The following is a 21,848-nucleotide window of genomic DNA, read 5'->3' on the forward strand; positions in this document are numbered from 1 at the left end:
CCGAAGTTTTGTTCGGACTTCCGACGGAAGCCAGTAGAATAGGGATAATTCCAAAGATTTTTATTTTCAAATTGAGTAAAAATTCGAAGGATAATAGGGATATACATTTTGATCTTAGTGTCATGCAGGCAACCATAAATTGAAGCTTGATTTTGATGTTTTAGAATAAAAAAATACAAAGAAAATAGATTTATCTTGAAAATAGAGAAAATAACAAAATTCAGTTTTAAGCTCAAAATTCATTTTATTTGCATTTTGTAACTCTTCTTCGATAAATTTATCATGAATAAACCCTCATGATTACCAAACCCTGTTGTAAATGGCAACCTTCAAAACCCTTCCATGGAGTTTTCCACGTTAGAAAAGTCTTGAGGAAGAAGAAGGTGGTAGGTGAGAAGGTAATAAGTGCATAGGGATAGGTGCAAAAAGGTGGAGAGAAAAAAGAGGTAGGAGGAGTATATTTGTCCGAAAAACCATCTTCTTTCACCTGGCAACACTTTTTTTATAAATTTCAAATCAATACCCTTTGTTCACAATTTCGCATAAACTTTACATTTTTTAAATGATTTTCCCAATTATCATTATTATTTTTACAACGGGACAAACTCAACTTGCCTTTTGATTTTTTATACAGCCATCAAAGGCAATTAAATTTCCCGCAAAAGCTATCAACTTCCTATTTAGAAAAGAAAAGACAAGTTGAGTTCGCTTCATTATCAAAACATGGTAGTGCAAATATTAGTATCTTTTTTTAGTCTAAATTGCCGCTTAGAATGATTTTTTGTCACTATGGGCCTCACGTGTGCAATCTAGATGTGATTAGATCTGTTGATGCAACTGTGACCATAAGTCTAGTCAAATTTCATTGAGATTCACATCTTTTGAAAGACCCTAGACTGTTAATCCATGGAGACTCTTTTAGGTTTGTTGGAAAGTTAAATTGTTGATTCTCTTTAGTCCGCATGGGATGTCTATTTGGCATGAGATCAAAAACCATGTGGGTCGTCTCATGATGTGTTCTATGAGACTAACGGTCAAGATTACACATGCATGTCCCCGTGTGGGACTCAAGAATTGATCTCAGCATTGATCCTTAGGCCCTGTGTAGATTGCACGAAAATATTTATCTAAGAAATTTTTTTCCTTGGAATAGTTTTATTTCTACATTTTAGAGGGAAAAGATACGTGCTTATTTAAAGGAGTTTTTTTTTTTTTGAAATGGTTATTTAAAGGGAAATGATTTTTTAAGGGAAATGTGATCAGCAGTACTGTATTTTGATGAGGGGACTCCTTACTTTATTAAAAGTACGGTATGGTCCGCACTATAGGATGATCCAAACCGTCCATTAGATGGGCCACAACCTAAATAGGTTGTGCCCCAAAAATTATTTCCATAGGTTGACCCTAACCCTCCAATCTGGATGTTAGAGGGTTGATCCTAACCCTCTATAGATCGGAGGGTTAGGATAAACCTATGGAAATAATTTTTGGGACATAAACTATTTAGGCTGTGGCCCATCTAATGGACGGTTTGGATCATCTTATGGTGTGGGCCAAACAGTACTTTTAATAAAGTGAGGAGTGCCCTCATCAAAATACATTAGTGCTGATAACATTTCCCTTTTTTTATACCCTTTTATACTTGGAAGAGCTGTAGAAGAGCAGTGAAAAATATACCAGAGAGGGTTGTCTTAAGTAAGAAAAAAGGGACAAATATATCATTTCCCTGTCATAAATTGAAGGTCTCCTCATTAAAATTGAACTACAGTGGTTCAAGGTACAATTGTTTGGGAAGAAGATGCCACATGTCACCTGCCAGTATTTGCTTTTTCTTCCATCCCATCTCCAAATGCACCATTTGACTAATGGAAATATCTGTTTTTTTCAGAGCACTTCAAACCCTTGTTTTGATTCTAGAATGGCAAGGTCACCACTTAGAAACTGCTTGGAAAGGAAGCCCCACTTCTTCAAAGTTCTGTTGGGAGACTTCTCCAACCGTCTGGTATTTCTTTTTCTTATCCATTTCGTTTCTCTCTATTTCCAAATGAAAATCTTAGGTTTTGCTTTCTTTGGATACTGCCTTTCATTGCTAATTGCATTGTATTTGCTTTAGAGTGTATGGATTTTTTTTTACTATGAAATTGATGTTGCATCTGTTTGCTTTAAGGGTTTGTTCTGTTATCTGATGTTTCTTCTTGGATAGAACTATTTTATACCTTTTGTTTTTATTCGTTTTTACTTATTCGGTACACTAAATATGCAAAATAACCCACTATTCTGAACACCTCCCCTCTGCCCCCACGAAAAATGGCGTGCTGAATGTTCAACTGTATTTAAATTTGCTATGAAATCGATGTTGTATCTGTTTGCTTTAATGGTCTGTTCTGTTCTTTGTTGTTTATTCCTGGTTAGTACTATTTTTTAGTTCTTATTTGTGTTCTTTTTCATTTACCCGGGAAGTTAAATATGGACAATAACCCATTATACTACACCTAAATGCTATGCTGAAACTGTAACTGTTTTTAAATTTGTAGCGGATTCCGCCAGCTTTCATGAAGCATATTTCAAAGGAAGCATCATCTAAAAGAACAGTCATTCTAGAGGGTCCTAGCAGTAGGGTTTGGCATGTGGAATTGAGCAAAACTGTCAATGGTACATATCTACAGGATGGTTGGCAGGAATTTGCCAAAGCCCATTCCCTAAGGGTTTCTGAATTTCTAGTTTTTAGATATGATGGAAATATGCGTTTCAATGTACTTATTTTCGATAAAACTGTGTGTGAGAGAGAAGACATTTTAACCAGCAACATTTTTCAAGAACAAACCTTCTTTCATGAACAGAAAAAGCGGTGTAGGCCACCGAAGACGTCTCTGAATTTTGGTTCCACCATCTCTTTGCAGAAAGCTTGCGAAATTGACTCAAAAAACCATTTGAGCAACAACTTATGCACAGTGAAACATTCATTTCCAGGTAAGGAGAAAAAAACTACCGATTAAATCTGTTTATGAAGATTTACACCCCAGGAAAGAAATTCTATTCCATGTTTCTTAAATTTCTAATCCATAGAAAAATTACTATCAACCTGAGATATCAACTGTAGAGCTCACAAATCCTGCTTTTCCCTTTGATGAGCTTTTTCAAATTTCTTCACATAGGCTACATGTATTATGTATCTTCAATGTTCTCTTGTTGTTCTTCCTTTCCTTACTTAAAAGAGTACTTAATTGCTTCATGAAATAGATTGTAGATGCATGTGAAATCCTGGACATGAGATTATCGTTAATTAAATTTTGCAGCTCAAAAATAGAAAAAGTGACTTATTTTGATGTAGTTCCAGCTTGGCAGGCATCTCACGCCTAGGTGGCTTGGGTGAAGAACCCAAGGTTGTTTTGTAATGAATGCTTGGAAGACTTATTCTACAACCACCTTATTTATTAGTCATAATAAGTTGTATTTCAATAAGTGGCCTAGTAAGTTGTGCTTCATTAACTAGTGTCTAGTATGGTATATTTCATTAACTAAATCTAGTAAATTGTGTTTCTGTAAGTAAGTCTAGTAAGTTGTAGTGTTGAAAATTGTAGTACTTAATGTTGCGGGAAGAGTCCCATGTAAGAGTTCTATGAAATGAGTTGTATGAGATGGAATTGGGGATTTTGCACAGACTTAGATTATTGATAATATATCAATTTGGTCGAGAATTGCTCCCATTTTCTTCCTCTCTTGGTTGTGTTTTTGTATTTTACTTTCTTCTTCTTCCCTCTTAATCACCAGCATCATATTTCATCTTGAACTTCATGTTTCTTTGGAATAATTATCGATTTAGGTCATGTTTGGTGGGAGAGGGGCAAGGAGGCTGGGAGATTAGAAGCACAAAGTGGGTGCGGGGGTGGACGCGGGAGCGGGGGCGGGGAAATGTGGGGGTCTAGAAGAGTCTATGTTTGGGAGCGTCGTGGGAGCGTGTATGTAATATTTTCTTTATATATCTTTCAAAATTCAAGGACATAAAAAAATAATAGTTTCTAACCATTTTCATATGTATCTTTCAAAATTTAAGTACATCTAAAAGCTAATTTCTAACCATCTTCACCATCTTCATTTGTGTGCACTCGTTCCTCGTGCCTTTTGAAGATGCACAAGCCTTTGAGCTTACTCCAATGAAGTACTTTGAAGAGTTGGAGGAGTTTGATATAAGGAAGTTAGTGATGGTGGGACTTATAGAGTAATAGAAGCAGGCTGGGAGCGTCATTAGAGCGGTTCCTGTCTCTCTGTGGTTGCGCTCCCTAGAAGCTCCTTCCTAAGGAGCGCTAAATCGAGGTTCCGAGGTGGGAGCGGCACCCCTAGAGAAGGTTCCTGCTTCTAAGGCTGGGAGTGGGAAGGAATTGAGAGGGCTTAAGTGTAGGGTTTTTTTGTCGAAGAAAACCACTACAATTTCGAAGGAAGTTTATATGTGGGTTAAAGAATCGGACCATCAAGAGAGCATTCACACAAGAGAACACAAAAGATTTACATGGAAAACCCTCCAATGAAGAGTGAAAAACCAGGAGGCAAATCCGACGTATTCTCCACTAATTAAAATGGGTAATATGTCTCTCTCAAGTTTCACCTAAAATTGAGGAAATACAAAACTCAGAGTGATATAAAGGTTACCTCTTTGGTAATGATAAATCCCACTTTCTTACCACAAATACATATTCTATTCTTCAAATCAAAGAAACCAAATCCTGGTAAACTCTCCCTGCATCAAGAGGCTTCAACGATGGTGAAAATATTCAAGAAGCATGGATACGGGTATGGGGTGCGGGTACAACACAATACGGGTACGTGGATACGCGATTTAAAAAAAATAGGATACGAGTACGTTGGGGGTACGCTGAATATAATATATTTTTATATTTTATTATATATTTATAAAAATAAAAAAATTTAAATAATTTGTTAAAGAATTCAAACAATTTAATTGGAGAACAATAAAAAAACAATAACATCACCAAAATCTAGTATTACTTCACCAAAATATAATATTACTTTTAAGTTGTTAGGTTTTTAATTACGGGATATATATATATATATATATATATATATATATATATATATATATATATATATATATATATATATATATATGAGGAAAAGGATTGTAAGCTCGAGCGTACCAACCTTATGGTATGCTCGAGTGCCCAATCACATGGGTCCCACATTTTTTTGTGGTGATCCAAAGCATTCATTTGCAAGGCCCTATCATAGATAGGGTGTGTACCAAAAATCAGCTCTATTGAATCATCCTAACCCCTCCAAAGTCGAGGGCAAAAATGGGCAGATTTGTGGACAAACAATGTCTGTCCATTTTGACCTCCACAAAAGGATGAGTTAGGATGATCCTATGGAGCTGATTTTTGGTACACACCCCATCTATATAAAGACCTTTCAAATGAATGCTTTGGATCATCCTAAAATTGTGAGCCCACATGTAATTGGGCACTCAAGCGTACCATAAGGTTGGTACACTCGAGTGTACAATCCTTTTCCTCTCTCTCTCTCTCTCTCTTTCTATATATATATATATATATATATATATATATATATATATATATATATATATATAGAGAGAGAGAGAGAGAGAGAGAGAGAGAGAGAAAACGGTTCCTACACATATGTGTAGAGAGTTCTCTACACACTAGCTTAAAATACAGTGGGGGCCCACATTGTTTGGGTGATCCAAGCCATCCATTTTAAAGGCCCTCACATAGATAGGGTGTCTACAAAAAATCAGATCCATAGGATCATCCCAACCCTACGATTTGTGGAGGTAAAATGGATGTCTTTAAACCTTCACAAATTAGTTCATTTTTTGCCTCTTCGAATGGTTAGGATGAACCTATGGATCTGATTTTTTGTGGACACCCTATCTATGAGAGGGCCTTAAAAATTAATGGTTTGGATCACCCAAATAATGTGGCCCACACTGTATTTTAAGCTAGTGTGTAGATAACTTATCTACACATATGTGTAGGAACCGTTTTCTCATATATATATATATGAGGAATAAGAGTGTGCGGTCGAGGGCCTAAACACATGGGTCCCACACTTTTTGTAGTGATCAAAACCATTCATTTGCAAGGCCCTATCATAGATAGGGTGTGTACAAAAAATCAGCTCCATTGGATCATCCTAACCCCTTCAAAAGTGGAGGGCAAAAGTGGGCAGATTTGTGGCAAACGGTGTCTGTCCATTTTGCCCTCCACTTTTGGATGGGTTAGGATGATCCTATGGAGCTGATTTTTTGTACACACCCTATCTATGATGGGGTCTTACAAATGAATGCTTTGGGCCATCCTAACAATGTGGGCCCACATGAGTTTTTGGCCCTCGACCGCACCTAAGCTTGGTGCGGCTGAGCGCACACTCTTATTCCTCTATATATATATATATATATATTGGGAAAAGTGTTTGTGAGCTAGAGCTCATGTAAGCTTATATGAGCTAGAGCTCACAAACATAGGGGGCCCACATTGTTTGGATGATCCAAAGCATTCATATGATAGGCCCTCGTATAGATAGGGTGTGACCAAAAAACCAGCTTCAAGGATCATCCTAACCCTTCCATTTGCGGAGTTAAAAATGGGCAAATTTATGGAGGTTCATACCGGTCCATTTTAACATCCACAAATGGAAGGGTTAGGATGATCCTATGAAGCTGGTTTTTTGGGCACACCCTATCTATACTAGGGCCTATCAAATGAATGGTTTGGATCATTCAAACAGTGTGGGCCCCCTATGTTTGTGAGCTCTAGCTCACAAACACTTTTCCCATATATTATAAATATTTTGATATATTCAACCCCCCCTTTTGTTAATTGGGACAACCCCTTTATTGTAAATCTGTAATTTTCGATTTAATTCGAACCGGTTGTGCACCCAGTACGTACACAAACTCCCAAACTGGATTTTCATTTTGTTTGTTGTTTGGGTGCGTACCCCCGGTACGCACCCAAAGAGTATGCAAGAGCACCCGCACCCGATACGCACCCAACACGGGTGTGTGGGCCTCCGGAGAGGACCCGTGCTTCTTAGGCCATAGGTTTTGATCCCGAGGCAAAACCGGAAAGCCACATAGAAAAAAACCCTAGTTTTTTTTATTTCTTCTTCTCCTGCTCCCCTCTTTTTTTCCTCCCCCTTTCTCGTCTTTTCTTAATCGTTTTTCATTCTGGACACACCCACAATTTCATTTCCTATAATAATAGGACTCTTGTAGTGGGTATGGGGCCAATATCATGGGGCTGAACCCCACAACAATCTCCCCCTCCAAGCCCATGAGGAGGGAACACCAACCTTGACCCCTCACTCGGAGTCCATGATTTTCATGTCTTTGCATAGCTCAAGCTTTTCTCTAGGAACAACCTTAGTCATCATGTTAGACGGATTCCCGTCAGTATGAATCCTCTTCAATTGGATCAATTGCTTCTCGATCACATCACGGATCCAATGGTACATAACATCAATGTGCTTGGCGCGAGAGAGGTATGTAGCATTCTTGCTTAAGTCAATGGCACTCTGATTGTCACAGTAAATCACACACTCTTCTTGCTTCAAATCCAGTTCTTGAAGAAATCTTTTCATCCATAGCATCTCTTTTCCTGCCTCAGTAGAAGCGATGTATTTTGGCTCTGTCGTAGATAAGGCACTTCTTGACTTTCGATTGCCGAGAAACGGCTCTCCCCTAAAATAGTAAACAATATTACGAAGTTGACTTTCTACGATCAAGGTCACCTACCATATCATCATCATCATCTGTAAATCCTTCTAGGGCTGGTTTTGAACCACCAAAACTCAAGCACAACTTGGAAGTTCCTCTCAAGTACCTCATTATCCATTTCACTGCTTCCCAGTATTCTCTTCCAGGATTAGAAAGAAATCTGCTCACTACACCTACCGCATGAGCAATATCTGGTCGTGTGCAAATCATCACTTATATGAGACTCCCTACAACAAAGGAGTAAGGAATCTTTATCATCTCTTCCTTTCCTTCTTTATTAGTAGGACATGAGTTTTTACTCAACTTGAAATGGCTGCTAAGAGATGTACTAACCGGCTTACCATCATTCATATTGAACCTTTCAAGCACCCGTTCAACATAACTCTCCTGTGACAACCACAACTTCTTTGTTTTTCTAACGCAGAATATCTTCATCCCAAAAATATGTTTTGCAGGACCCAACTACTTCATGCCAAAGGACTTGAACAAATCTTCTTTCAGCTTGTCAATCATGTTAACATTTTTACCAACATATCATCCACAAAAAGCAAACGGACCATGAAGTTACCACTAGGAAATTTTCTAACATACACACTGATCTACAGTTGTTCTTTCGTACCCTGATCCGCCATAAATGATCGAACTTGTATTACTGCCTTGTATCCTATTTTAACCCATACAAACTTTTCTTCAATCTGCAAACCAAGTGTTCTTTTCCTTTCACTTCAAACCCATTTAGTTGTATCATGTAGTTCTCTTCCTTTAAGGTCACCATGAGGAAAGGCAGTCTTGACATCTAACTGCTCAAGCTCTATGTCAAAGCTACCTTCCAAACCCAAAACTGTTCGAATAAAGGTCATTTTTACAACTTGAGAGATATATCGTCAAAATCAAGCCCTTTGTTTCGCCTAAAGCCTTTCGCCACCAACCGAACTTTGTACTTCACTAGCTTTTGACTACCATCCTTTTTTTCAGCTTGAACACCCATTTGTTTTTCAAAGTTTGTTTGCCCTCAGGAAGCCCAACTAACTCATAAGTATATTTCTTCTGCAGAGAATTCATCTCATTCTGCATAGCCTTTATCCAACTGTCTTTTCCTTTATTTGATTGTGCTTCCTGAAAAAGTTCTGGCTCCCCTTCATCAATAAGTAAGATATAATCTGAGGTAGGGTATCTCAATGATTGTCGATGCTCTCTAGTAGATCTTCTAACCTGAGATTCTACTATCTCTGGCTGTGGGGGCTGCCCTTTTGCTCATGCTCTATCATATCATCATGACCACCTGCGCATCTGATCCATGATCATTACTATCTTCTTCTTGCATTTCTCCCTCATGTGTAACATGCTTTAATGGAGAACGAATACATGTAAGATTAGAAATATTAGGGCAATGTTAACCTACCAAGACCCCTGCTTTTTCATGGTTTGCACTTCCCTCTTGTAGATCCACTTCATCATATGATCTTTGCCAGGGGTGGAAGGATATTTGCTTTAGTGTAGAAAGAAAACATAAAGTCTTGGCGAAGTGGGAGCCTCCACAAGGGGGCTACCTTAAGCTTAACTTTGATGGTTCTTACCTTGGAAACCCCGGCCCATCAGGAATAGGAGGGATGTTGAGGAATGAGAATGGGTGAATTAACAGAAACTCTGTTATAGCCATTGCTGTGCATTCAATGTACTCTACAGATAGAGGAATACAAAGACTTGAACATAGTAAAATAAGAAATTGAAAGATTTCATTGAAATTGTTCATTTGGAAATTTCCCGAAAAGTTAATCATAGGTACTCCAGCTTCGTAGTTTCCACCGCATGTTTTTCCGTCATCCCATTTCGAGGACTCGCGGAAATACCTCGGATAGTGCCACAATCTGTTCTACGTACAACAATGTGTTGAACTACTTCACTTAGTCAGTGCATGAGGTATCCAGCATATGATGTTCGTACAGTGATATCCGGGTGTTGAGGAATGAGAAGGGCGACGTTACATGGGTCTTTGCCGGTCCTATTGGGATTATTGATGCCTCGGGGGCGGAGGTCTGGGCATTGAATAAAGGCATTTTGTTGGTGGATAAAAGTTGTTAGCTAACCTAGTGGTGGAAGGAGACTCATTAAATGTCATTCGATGTATCAAGGGAGAGATTAAGTATCGTTGGAGGTTCGACAGATATTTCGATGAAATAAAGAAGCATATAGGATCTTTTGCTATTATCTTTCGGCATGTTCATTGATCAGCAAATGATGTTGCGGATTGGCTTGCGAGAGAGGGGTTTGCTAAGGATGCTCTCGCCTAATTTGACGATCTCCCTCCTTAATCAGCCTTTGTTTGTTTTTCCTCATTTATCCATGTTGTTTTTCCCGCATTTGTCATTCTCCGCATTGTAATTGACCATCTCAATCTTCTTGTCTTAATATAATTGGTTGCTATTAAAAAAAGATTAGAAATATCATTAACCACACGATTAGGTTTTTCAACCCTCTCAGAATCTGCAAAAGTTTGGTCTTCATGGAACACAAAATATCTGCTTGTGAGTATATTCTTCTTTTCAGGATCCCTATAGTCTGTAGCCAAAATTTTCATTTCATAGCCCACAAATATGCATGGTGAGCTCTGTCATCAAGCTTTAAACTTTGCTCTTTGGGTACATGAGTAAATACTTTACACCTAAACACCTTCATATGAGAGTTAGAAGCATCTTTTCTTATTAATACTCTTTAATGGAGTATCAAAATCTAAAGCAACTGATTGAGATCTGTTAATTAAGTAGCAAGCAGTGTCGCTTTGGGGCGAATTGCTTTACCCCAAAATGACTGTGACAACTTAGCCATCTTCACCTGGATCCGACTCTCTCAATAATAGTGTGGTTTAACCTCTCTACTACGCCATTATGTTGTGGAGTACTTATAATTGTCTTCTCATGCTTTATATGTATTCAGAACAATAGCAGCTAAACTCATTCGATGTATACTCTCCTCCATTATCAATACGTAGACACTTTAAAGGTTTTCCTGTCTCTCTCCACCATGAAATGAAATTGCTGAAAAGATTAGAACAATTGATCTTTTGTTCTCAACAAGTATACCCACACTTTCATGAATGCATCATCAATAAAAGTGACAAAATAATGATTGCCAACAAGGGATTCCACCTCAATGAGACCACATACATACATCAGAGTAAAGCATATCTAGGTGTTTTGCACATTAATTTTTCTTTCTGATGACTTAAGAAAAGAAATCATATGTTGTTTACCAAATAAACAATAATCACAACGGTCAAGATGCGTACTTTTACCGAAAGGAATAAGTGCCTTCTTTGCTAGAATCTACAACTCCTTCTCACTTATGTGAGCAAGCCTCTTATGCCCCAAGTTAGGAGAACCGTCTTCAGTAACATTTGCCACATCCTTGCACACTTTTGCACGAGTCTTCTATAGTGTGCAACAAACCTTCCTGTTTGCAACAATGAGATTTTCACCTCATATGCTCCGTAATGCCAAAAGCGGTAAGCTTCCATGTTCCCTCATCAAGGTAGCTTTCATAGATTTGCCTATCCATAGCTTATCCTAGAAATCAGATTAAGAAGCAAATCAGGAACACGCCGCACATCCCTCAAAGTTAAAGTGCACCCAACATTGGTTTCTATGCATACATCACTAATTCCCACAATCTTTGAGAGACTAGTGTTGCTCATATTCACCATAACAAAGTCCCCTGCTTTATATAAAGTGAAGAACTCCCTATTGAGAATATCATGGTAGGAAGAAATTGTATCAACAACCTACTCTACTCCCTAATCCGCAACATGCAAACACTCTTCTCCAAAAGAGAGTTCCACTACCTCTTCATCAGATACGGTAGCTGTGGTATTCTTATCGTCATTCTTCTTCAGATATTTTCCTTCTTTCTGTTCTCTTTTCTAAACCCAACAATTACTCTTTATGTGGCCCTCTTTACCACAATGCTAGCATTTAGCCTTCTCTCTTGACTTCGACCTTCCTTTGGATTTGTCACGATTTTGTAGCGCTTTCACTTTTACCTCTCTTCTCGGTGACAAGAGCCTGTGTATGATCTGTACCCGTTGATTTCCTTCTAGTCTCTTCATTGAGCAAGATACTAGTAACATGACTCATAGGAAGTACCCTATCGGGAGCAAAGTTACTAATTGACACCACCAAAGTTTCTTAACTATCAGGTAATGAGCTCAAAAGCAGCAATGCCTGTAACTCATCATCTACCACCATCTTCATTGAAAACAACTGGTTCACTATGCTCTAAATTTCATTCAAATGCTCTGCAATTGAACCAGATTCTTTGAACTTCAGGTTTACTAGCTTTCTAATTAGGAAAACTTTGTTCCCTACAGTCTTTCTTATAAAGCGTCTCTAACTTTTTCCAAAGAGAATGTGACGATGATTCATTAGACATATGGTGGAATACACTGTCAACCGACCATTGCCTAATATGTCTAATAACCTTTCTATTCGAGTTTTTTCCATTCCCTATCAGACATGTTTATCAGCTGGGCTGGGTTCATACAAATGCTTACAGTAAAGGATATGCTCCATTTTTGGTTTCCAAATCATTTAATTTGATCTTGTAAGCGTGATTGTAGTTCCTATAGAACTCTCCATTTTAATCCACACAAACAACTACTCTTGCAGACAACCACAGCTCTGATACCACTTGTATGGTTTTTTTTTTTTTTTCCGAAGAAAGACCATTAAAATTTTGAAGCAAGTTTATATGTGGATTAAAGAATCAAACCATGAAGAGAGCATTCACAAAAGAAAACACAAAGGATTTACGTGGAAAACCCTCTAATGAAGAGGGCAAAACCACGGGGCGAATCCGACGAAATCTCCACTAATTAAAATGGGTAATACAACGTCTCTCTCAAGTTTTCACCCAAAACTTCAGGAAATGCAACAAATCTGAGAGATATAAAGGGTAATTCTTTGGGAACTATAAATCCCACTTTCTCACAGCAGATACACTTTCTGATCTTCAAATCAGAGAAACCAAATCCTTGCAAAGACTCCGTGCATCAAGAGGATTCAAAGACGGTGAAAATCATCAAGAGTGCTGAAAGCCATAGGTTTTGATCCCAAAGCAAAACCCAAAACCCTTAGAAAAAATCCTACTTTTTCTTTTTCTTCTCCTCCTCTTTCTTTTTCTTGCCCCTTTCTTGTCTTTTCTTTATTGCTTTTCACTCCACAAACACCCATGATTTCATTTCCTATAATATTAGGTCTCATGTAGATTATTGATGATGTATCAATTTGTTTGAGCATTGCTCCTGTTTCCTTCTTCTCTTGGTTGTGTTTTACTTTCGTCTTCTTCCCTCTAAATCACCCGCATCATATTTCATATTGAACCTCATGTTTGTATGGAATAATTATCTATTTATGTCATGTTTAGCAGGAGAGGGGCGAGGAGTTTGGGAGAGGGAGAGGGAGAGAATTGAGAGGGCATTAGGAGAGGGAGTAAGGAGAGGGCAAGAAGTGGCTGAAAATAGGGAAAAGAACAACTCTACTAAAAACGGAGTTTTCTCCCTATTTTTCATCCACTTTGTACCATCACTCTTGCCCTCTCAATTCTCTCTTTCTCTCACTCTCCCTACCTCTCTCTCACCACTTGGTAAACTAATATTCCATGAAAAAAATTCGTGGTTGCCAAACATGGCATTAAGGTAAAGAATAAAGAATGTAAGCAGATATGCATGACTGTTCATTTCATTCTAAACTCACAGGAGCTCTTGTAGAAAAAGCCTACAAGGGCGGCACTATTGGAGCCACATCAGCCTGTGTGCATTTAAAACGGCGCTGATAACCGTATAAGCAATGACGTGGCTCCATTAGTGCTGCCCTTGTAGTCCTTTTCTACAAGGGCTCCTGTGAGTTTAGCATACCTCTAATGCTTATGTTAGCTACTTCCATTTCTAATTTCTAAATTTACCATAAGGTTTAGGTAACCATTGTTTGTATGAATCAGACAAATATAACTCATCTCCTAAACCAGAAGGGGTTGTAAGGATTGAAACAGAGGATCTTGACCTGCCTGCCAGTGTTGCTGAAACAGTTCATTATTTGGGAAGAACGCAGCATGTGATGTCAGAAGAAAATCGAAAAGCCCAGGAAAGAGCCAACTCCATTACCTCTGATTTTCCATTTTTTACAAAAATTATCAATGCAAATCATGTGCGCAGGGGATGTGTGGTGAGTCTATTTTTCCGAGTTTTATGCCATTCAGTCCATTTTTTATTTTGCCCATTAATCCTCATCAAACTGCTGTGACATAAGTGTTGTGATAACATATATATTTTATTTCATTATGTAAATATATTTCACAAAAAAATACCTCGTACATGTCTTAGTGGTTAAATTTTGTGGACGCCCTAACTTGGAGCTATGCATCTTGGGAGTCAAAAAATTTCCCCTCTTGACCCTCATATTTCATCCTTCGATATTCTGCCATCACTAGGTGTGTCATCTCTTCTGCATCTTCCATTTAGAAACCCTCTCTACCTTACAAGAGTGCTATTGCATTTGTAAGGTCAATGGTAAGAGGAGTAAGGGAATGCTGCAATTCTTCTTTATGTTTTGGACATTGGTTGTTTCCCTTTGACTGACAAAAAAGGAAAAAGACCCGGTTTGATGCTTATTACACTCTAACTCCTTAACAAGTGTGGGGCTCTCAAAGGCTTTGAGCAGGTGAGTCCGTACCAGAGAAGCCGGATTCACACCTATACTTGGGGATTCGCGATTCCCCGAATCGCGAATCGGAATCGTAATTCGATTCGATTCCCCGATTCTGGGGAATCCCGAATCCATTCCATCGGAATCGCGAATCGTCATTTGGGAATCGCGATTCCGTTTCCACCGAAATCGCGATTCTGGAAAGTTAAATACGCGTTTTATGAAAATGAAATCCGCGGTTTTTAGTCATTTGGATTCGGGAATCACATAATTTAAAATCGCGATTCCCATAAGATCAAATCCGGTATTTTAGTGATGGGAATCGCGAATCCCAACTTTTTGTCGTGAAATTACATTTATAGCCTTTTTTTAACAGTAAGGGTGATATTTTAAGTGGGGTTATTTTTGTAATTTCAACTTAAAACCTATAAAAGCTAAAAAAACCCCTAAAAAACGAAAAAACCGAAAACCCTCTTCTCCTCCTCCTCCTCCTCACAGCCGCTCCTCTCCCCCTTTCCTCTCTCACCGCCGCCCCTCTCTCTCACGGCGATTCCCGCCGGCAAGAAGAAGAAAAAGAAGAAGAAGAAGAAGAAGAAAAAGGAAAGGTATGTATATATTTTTTTGTTTTTTTTTTTTTAAATACTAAAAAAAAGGGATGGGTTTCTGTGTTGATGGTTTCTGTGAGAAACCGAATCTCACACAGTTTCTGTGAAATGCGACTCATGTATTTTGATTTTGATTTTGATTTTGATTTTGATTTTGATTTTTGATGAGGGCACTCCTCAGTCCTCACGGCATGGCCCGCACCACAGGATAATCCAAACCATGGATTATCCTCACGGTTTGGAACTTTGGATAATCCATGATTTTTTATTTTTTGTATTTTTATTAAAAAGTATGGCATGGCCCGCACCACAGGATAATCCAAACCGTCCATTAGATGGGCCACGGCCTAAAAAAGTATTTTTGCCCCAAAAATAATTTCCATAGGTTGATCCTAACCCTCTATAGATTAGAGGGTTAGGATCAACTCTCAAACCCTCCGATCTGAATGTTTGAGTTGATGCTAACCCTCTATAGATCGGAGGGTTAGGATCAAACTTATTTCAATTGTTGCAAAAGCAAGCAACATTAGAAAGAGGGTCCTTTGCTATTCAAATTTAACGAGGTATTTATCTCTGTCTATTGCTGGTTCTTTTCTGAAAGTTATTATGGTGAAAATCAGAAAATCACAAATGCCTGCATTCATCTGATCATCTCATCTCTAAGATATATAAAAAATATAGGAAAATCAAGTATAAACCTCCAGTTACCAAGTGTATCCCACACAGATTGGTTATAACTTGGTGTTTACTTTATACTTTATACCGATCAACCTTTGGAAATGATTTTTGGGGCCCAACCTATTTAGGCCGTGGCCCATCTAATGGACGGTTTGGACTTTGGATCATCCTGTAGTGCAGGCCATACCATACTTTTAAATTTTTAATAAAGTGAGGACTGAGGACTGAGGAGTGCCCGCATCAAAATACAGTAGTGCTGATATATATTATTCAAATATTTTACAATTTGATTTTGTCAGGAGGCAATTGAGGAAAGATGGACGAGACTGTCGACCAAGAATTTCAAGGCCAAGGTGTAGGTGATGATGACATAGTTTTTGAAGGGGACCTAGAATACAACTATGATGAAGAATGTGTGGAAGAAGATTATGACGAGGACATAGTGTTGACTCCGAACGCAAGGTCAGCGACAGTTTTATGGTCACACGTAGTCAAAGGAAAGAAAGCTAGCGAAGGACATGGGGGAACCAAAAAGTGGAAATGTAAGCATTGTAAGAAGGTTTACACTGGGACTTATACAAGGGTGCACGCACACCTTGTGAAAGCACCAAGAGGTCAAGGTCAAGGAATAGCATATTGCAGTGCAGTTGCAAAAGACAAACAATTACAAGACCACATCAGAAGCCAAGTCCAAAGAGCAGAGAATTTACCTGGGAGACTGCCACTGAAGAAATCACGGTTAGACATGGTTGGCAAGTCTTCTAGCTCCGGTGCGACTTCTTCAAGTAAGGTTGGTGAATCACCACTTGGCAAGTCTTTTAGAGCAAAGGATAGAGACGATGTTGATCATAAAGTGCTGAGATTTTTGGCCGCCAATGGGATTCCCTTTAACGTCCTCCGATCTCCATATTTTCAAGAGATGATAACTGCCGCCAATTGTGTGCCTGGATACAAGTTGCCTTCTTATGAGAAAGCAAGAACAACTTTATTGGACCATGAGAAAGATAATGTAACAAAAGATCTAGGTGTTGTGAGAGAAAAATGGCCTGAACATGGGCTATCTATTGTCTCTGATGGATGGACAAACGTGAAGAACAAAGCCCTGATCAATGTACTGGCATCGAATATGTTCGGTTCAATGTTTCTCTATGCGCACGACTTCTCTGCCGTGGAGAAATCAGGGAAAAACATTGCAAAGTTTTTGTTGAATGCTATTGAAGAAGTAGGGCCTTTTAATGTTGTGCAAGTGCTGACAGATAATGCAGCCAATTGCAAGCTTGCTGGGACAGAGGTTAATAAAGTTTATCCCCACATATTTTGGTCTCCTTGTGTGGTTCACACATTAAATCTGATATTCAAAGACTTGACCAAGCATAAACACCTAGGTTGGATTGGAGAGACTTACCGTTCCTGCAAGGATGTCGTCAAATATATTACCAATCATTCGCAGGCTCTTGCTATTTAGAAGCAATTCGAAGTTTGATTTGCTGAAAGTTGCGAAGACTAGATTTGCAACTCATTATACTACACTTAAGAGACTTCTTGATGTAAGGGAGGCGTTGCAGATGACAGTATTAACAGATGCTTGGAAAAATTTGGTTGAATGCTTGCACCGACAAAGTGATGATAGAGAGGGGCGAGATGACAACTACTTGTGTAGTCTCTGATGAATTTTAGACGAACATAAAATTGGCATTATTAATTACGAAGCCCGTCTATAAAATGATTAAGTTCACTGACCAAGAAGGCTGTCTGATATCAGAAGTGTACGAAGGCATGGACAATATGTTAGGACAAATAAAAGATAACTTGAAAGATGTGCCTGACATGTACAATCATATTCATGGTATTGTGGTGGGACGATGGGGGAAGATGAATGTTCGAATGCATGCCTTGGCTCATGTACTCACTCCAAAATATTATGACCCTGCATATCTCAATATTCCAGCACCAGGCGGTGGTAAACGAGTCACCCCAGGTATGTAATTGTTTCTCATATTGTGAATTTTCATAATGTAATTGTATTTATCTTCATTTATGTTATCGACTGATCGATTATTCAATTTTATTTTCAGATAAAGACCCTGAAATCATGGATGCTGTATATGAAGCCATTAGGGATCTCTCCCCTGATGATGAGATGAGTGGTATGATTAGACGTCAGTTATATGATTTCATGGGAAGGGTTGGAAGGTTTTCCAGTAAATTTGCCAGGGATGATGCGAAAGATCCCAATGTGTGTATGACCAAATGGTGGAACTTTCATGGAAGTCATGTACCAGAGTTACAGTCAGTGGCCATCAAAATTCTCTCACAGCCTATCAGCACATCTTCTGCAGAGAGAGTATGGAGCACGTATAGCTTCATTCACAATGTAAAGTGTAATCGCTTAAATTCACATCGTGCTGATACTCTTGTGTACATCCACTCAAATCTTCGACTCCTATCCAGGTTTAAAGTTTGTTTCGTTTTTGCATGCAATAATTGTTTTTTATTATTTATGTCAGATTATTTATTTAATTTCGAATCTATTATTTAGATTTAATGCGGCTGCATACAAAGAAGGACCAAATAGAAAATGGGACATCAACCCAGAGCTCCTACTTATGGATGAATCCTCTATCAGAATGGAGGATATGCGATGGCAGGATCTCGATGATGATTTCCTTAGACCTTCTACATTTCGTGCGTCATCTCAGTCATTACTTTCAAGTCCTTCACTCACTATTCGTGACTTAGATGACAATGACGAAGCTGCAGGATCTGGGGCTCCAAGAGTGGTCAGTAGCTCGGAACTTGAAATTGGACGACCATCCAACACTCAAGGTCGTATTACTAGTTTCCTGGGGCGTGGAGAACGTACAAGGGGAGGTACAAAATCTTTAACACTTGCAATTTCCTAGTGAAGATATTAGTCTTATAAATATTAATTCATTTATTTAAACTTTTCTTTTACAGAAAATGTAGAAGGAAGAGGAGAAGGAAGAGGACGAGATGATCATGCTTATTCGAAGGGAAAGAGAAAAGCCTAACTTTATTTCTTTTTTTTTAAAAATACTTGAGAAATTCTGTAATAATTTTGATATTTCGCTTTTTGGAAACTAAATTTTTTGTTTAATGGTGGAGTCCTGGTCCCTGGATTCCTGGCTCCTGAATGAAAAACTGTTATAATTTCAGTATTTGGAGAATGATGTTTATGTTTAATGGTGTACAGTTGAATGCTTAGATTTTCATTTTCAGGTATTTTTCCTTAAATTTTATCTTTTATTAATTTTTTATCGCTCTCCGACGACTCCCCGGCGAATCCCCGGCGAAAAATCGAATCCCGCTCCCAACCATCCCCGGAACCTTCGAATCCCGCTTTCGATTCCCGAATCGAATCCCGATTTCGAATCCCGTGCTGGCAACCTTGGTCCGTATCTTGTTTTGGATATCCATTTTAAGTAGTTGTTCTGAATACAATTCAATGACTTTAGTAGTCTCAAAACCAAAGTGTCAAGCAAAATATTATGGTCAAATGCTCAAATAATCCTTGGCATTGGGCATTTTGGTAAAGTTTTATGATTTTTTCTAAAAGTTTTAATCAAGATTTGTATATTGGTACTTTATATTTTACGCAATGAACTTAAATATACGTTTGAGCATTTTCCTCTAGGACATAATCCAAATTTAGGGTGATACATGGCACTTGTGATAAAAAAAGGCTGGAAGTAATGGGGTTGTACTCCATGATGGATCTTATTAATGGAATGTTGGGAGTTTGAGACTATATTCAAACTGCAATTTCATGATCATATTTGACTTCTCTTTTTTTTTTTGGTGGCGTGTGCGTGTGTGCGTGCAAGAGAAATAAATATGATAATAAGAGGAGCATACTTGGGACTTTCTTAGTTCTAATTAGTCAAGATGTTTGTCTAGAAAGCTGATAGAGTTCCTCAGGTGATCTATGCTGCTGGTGGTGAGTTCTGTATGGGCTTATTTCTCTTTTTTATGAAAAAATATCAATAAGAAAGCGTTTTTATGATTTGGGGCTTTAGGTACTACAGATCGGTGCTTGGGGAAGATCTCAAGGAAGCATCGGTAAATGGGTCTAAATTGCTACACTGGGAAAAAGATTGTTAATATCCCATTGTAATAACGAATTGGTTCCATTGTAATGTGTAAGAACTACCACATGATTGCTCTCTCTCTCTCTCTCTCTCTCTCTCTCTCTCTCGTGTGTGTGTGCATATGCATGTCATGTCTCCGTTTTTTTTTCTTTTGTAGGTAAGTTTGTAGGAAGAGAAGAAAGGAGAGACATCTTGAGATGGGTTGAACATAATAATTCTTCCCCTCTCCCCGGCTTGGACAGGCAGTTTTAGAATTCGTGAAAAAAAGAAGAAAAATTAGCATTCCTCATCTGATAATCAATGTTTTACTTGGTACATTTAGTTCATTGCTGACATGCATGCTGTGTACCAGTAACTGTTTTCTACTGATTAGTTGTTACCTATTCAGCCAATACCAGTGTCTTTCGCGAGGGCACATCCTCCTAAGGGAAGGGTCAAGATTATCCTCCAAGATCCGAAGGGGAAGGCATGGGAAGTGAAGCATATTACTTACCATGGGTGGAGTGCCTTATCTGCTGGATGGATTGCCTTTGCACACGGTAACAATCTTGTTGAAGGAGATTCCTGGATATTTGAGCTTGTGGGTAAGCTCAAAATGTGTGTGCATATTTTTCGATTTTCCGAAGAAAATAAGGCACAGATCAAATCTCAAGCCATGTGATGGTTCTTGGGATGGTTAAAGTTCAGTTCTTCTAGTCCTCTAGCAGCAGTGCAGCACCATGCAATTATGTCTTTAACTCTAGTAGGGAAATTACTTCCATTTTGTGAGGAGGATGTTTCTAGCCAGGCATGGTATGCAACCAAATACTGATTTCTAGATGCTCTGTATGTATGTCTTCTTGGTTGGAAGGGAACATGATCTGTATATAGGTACTCTGTGTATATCTTTATCTTTTCTTGGTAGAAAGAGAACATACTACAAAAAACAGAGCCTCGAGAATTTTTTTGGTTGCCTTGCCTGCGCATCAATAGCAGGTAGTGTGCATGTATGCACTTATGCCACTTTGTGGATGTTTAGATTCAACGAAAGACTATGATTGTTGGGGGTTCCACGCATAAGCAAAGGACCCTCGTTTGAAAAGTGAATAGGATTTGGGCACCCTCCCCTTAACGACTAGCTTTTGAGCGTGAGTTCTACCTGGGTCCCAACAAGGGGTATTAGAGCCGGGGCGTGGTAACCCGGTGTGTCTTCGAGGACGGTGAAATTCCCTCGGAGAAGATCTCGTAGTTCCCATGCTGCCGCCGAGTGGATGGGCGTGATTATCCGCGTTGCTTACGCATGGAGTGGGGAGATTGTTGGGGTTCCACGCAAAAGCGAAGGATCCCGCATAAGAAAAGTGAATAGATGTGGATGTGCTTATAAGGACTTGTGCACCCTTTTGAATGATACAAAATTGATCCTTATTTGTAAGTAAGACTAGTTTAGTTGTATTTGCAGATGAGGCATTTAGGCTCAACTTCGGAGAAGGCATTTTGCAGCTGGCTGTTGCATGAGAGAGCAACCACCTTTAATGAATTCAATGAATAAGACAAAATCTGCTGAAAAGTGAGCCTGTGTGGCTGCTCTCATGCAACAGCCAGCCGCAAAATGCCTCCTGTGAAATTTCCTAGCAAATCCACAATCATAAATTGATGACACTATAAAAGGTGAATTGTTGCGGTTCAAATTACCTTTGATAACCAGTTACAAATTGAAGGACTGTATAAACCTTGAATTGTTGTGGTTCAAATTACTTTTGATAACGGAAGGAACTCACCTTGCCTTTTTATTATTTAACAAGCTATCAAAGGCTAATACAAATCCCAAAAGCTCTCTACAGCCGATTAAAAAAGAAAAGAGAAGAAAAGACTAGGTGAGTTTATCCCATTATCAAAACATGGTAGTTTGAATATCAGTATCCTTTTTCAGTCTAAATTGCCCCTTAAAATCTTTCCTAATTGTCACTTTATGGGCCCCGCATTTGCTACATAAATGTAACTAGATCTGTTGATCCGGCAGTGACCACAA

General features: G+C 38.7%; 2 protein-coding genes across 6 annotated transcripts; both read left to right on the top strand.

The window, feature by feature from the left end:
- The first annotated feature begins 1,675 nt into the window (after positions 1 to 1,675).
- LOC143853091 (B3 domain-containing protein Os01g0723500-like) lies at positions 1,676 to 20,866 on the top strand. Of its 5 annotated transcripts, none has more exons than XM_077362812.1 (5): positions 1,676 to 1,777; positions 1,889 to 2,002; positions 2,535 to 2,970; positions 13,745 to 13,968; positions 20,229 to 20,866. In XM_077362812.1, exons 2-5 carry the CDS (start codon positions 1,919 to 1,921, stop codon positions 20,499 to 20,501), a joined length of 1,017 nt encoding a protein of 338 aa, XP_077218927.1. In that variant the 5' UTR covers positions 1,676 to 1,777; positions 1,889 to 1,918; the 3' UTR covers positions 20,502 to 20,866. The 5 variants fall into 5 exon arrangements, with proteins under 5 accessions (XP_077218927.1, XP_077218930.1, XP_077218929.1 ...); XM_077362815.1 differs by having other exon boundaries at positions 2,901 to 2,970; positions 20,229 to 20,865; XM_077362814.1 differs by having other exon boundaries at positions 2,841 to 2,970; positions 20,229 to 20,861.
- On the top strand, positions 17,438 to 20,198 carry LOC143853092 (uncharacterized). The gene is made up of 4 exons (XM_077362816.1): positions 17,438 to 17,709; positions 17,807 to 18,182; positions 18,271 to 18,602; positions 18,690 to 20,198. Exons 1-4 carry the CDS (start codon positions 17,454 to 17,456, stop codon positions 18,761 to 18,763), a joined length of 1,038 nt encoding a protein of 345 aa, XP_077218931.1. The 5' UTR covers positions 17,438 to 17,453; the 3' UTR covers positions 18,764 to 20,198.
- Positions 20,867 to 21,848: the final 982 nt, after the last annotated feature.

This window comes from Tasmannia lanceolata, unplaced genomic scaffold, assembly GCF_043159265.1.
Source record: "Tasmannia lanceolata isolate RefF3 unplaced genomic scaffold, GAP_Taslan_0.1 ptg000019l, whole genome shotgun sequence".
NCBI lineage: Eukaryota > Viridiplantae > Streptophyta > Magnoliopsida > Canellales > Winteraceae > Tasmannia > Tasmannia lanceolata.

Coding starts and splice junctions, on each gene's coding strand:
- LOC143853091 (XM_077362811.1), top strand. CDS start 1,799: ATGCCACATGTCACCTGCCAGTATTTGCTTTTTCTTCCATCCCATCTC. Junction 2,971..13,744: donor AGTGAAACATTCATTTCCAG/GTAAGGAGAAAA, acceptor TGTATGAATCAG/ACAAATATAACTCATCTCCT. Junction 13,969..20,228: donor ATGTGCGCAGGGGATGTGTG/GTGAGTCTATTT, acceptor TTACCTATTCAG/CCAATACCAGTGTCTTTCGC.
- LOC143853092 (XM_077362816.1), top strand. CDS start 17,454: ATGATTAAGTTCACTGACCAAGAAGGCTGTCTGATATCAGAAGTGTAC. Junction 18,183..18,270: donor AATCTTCGACTCCTATCCAG/GTTTAAAGTTTG, acceptor TCTATTATTTAG/ATTTAATGCGGCTGCATACA. Junction 18,603..18,689: donor TGGAGAACGTACAAGGGGAG/GTACAAAATCTT, acceptor TTTCTTTTACAG/AAAATGTAGAAGGAAGAGGA.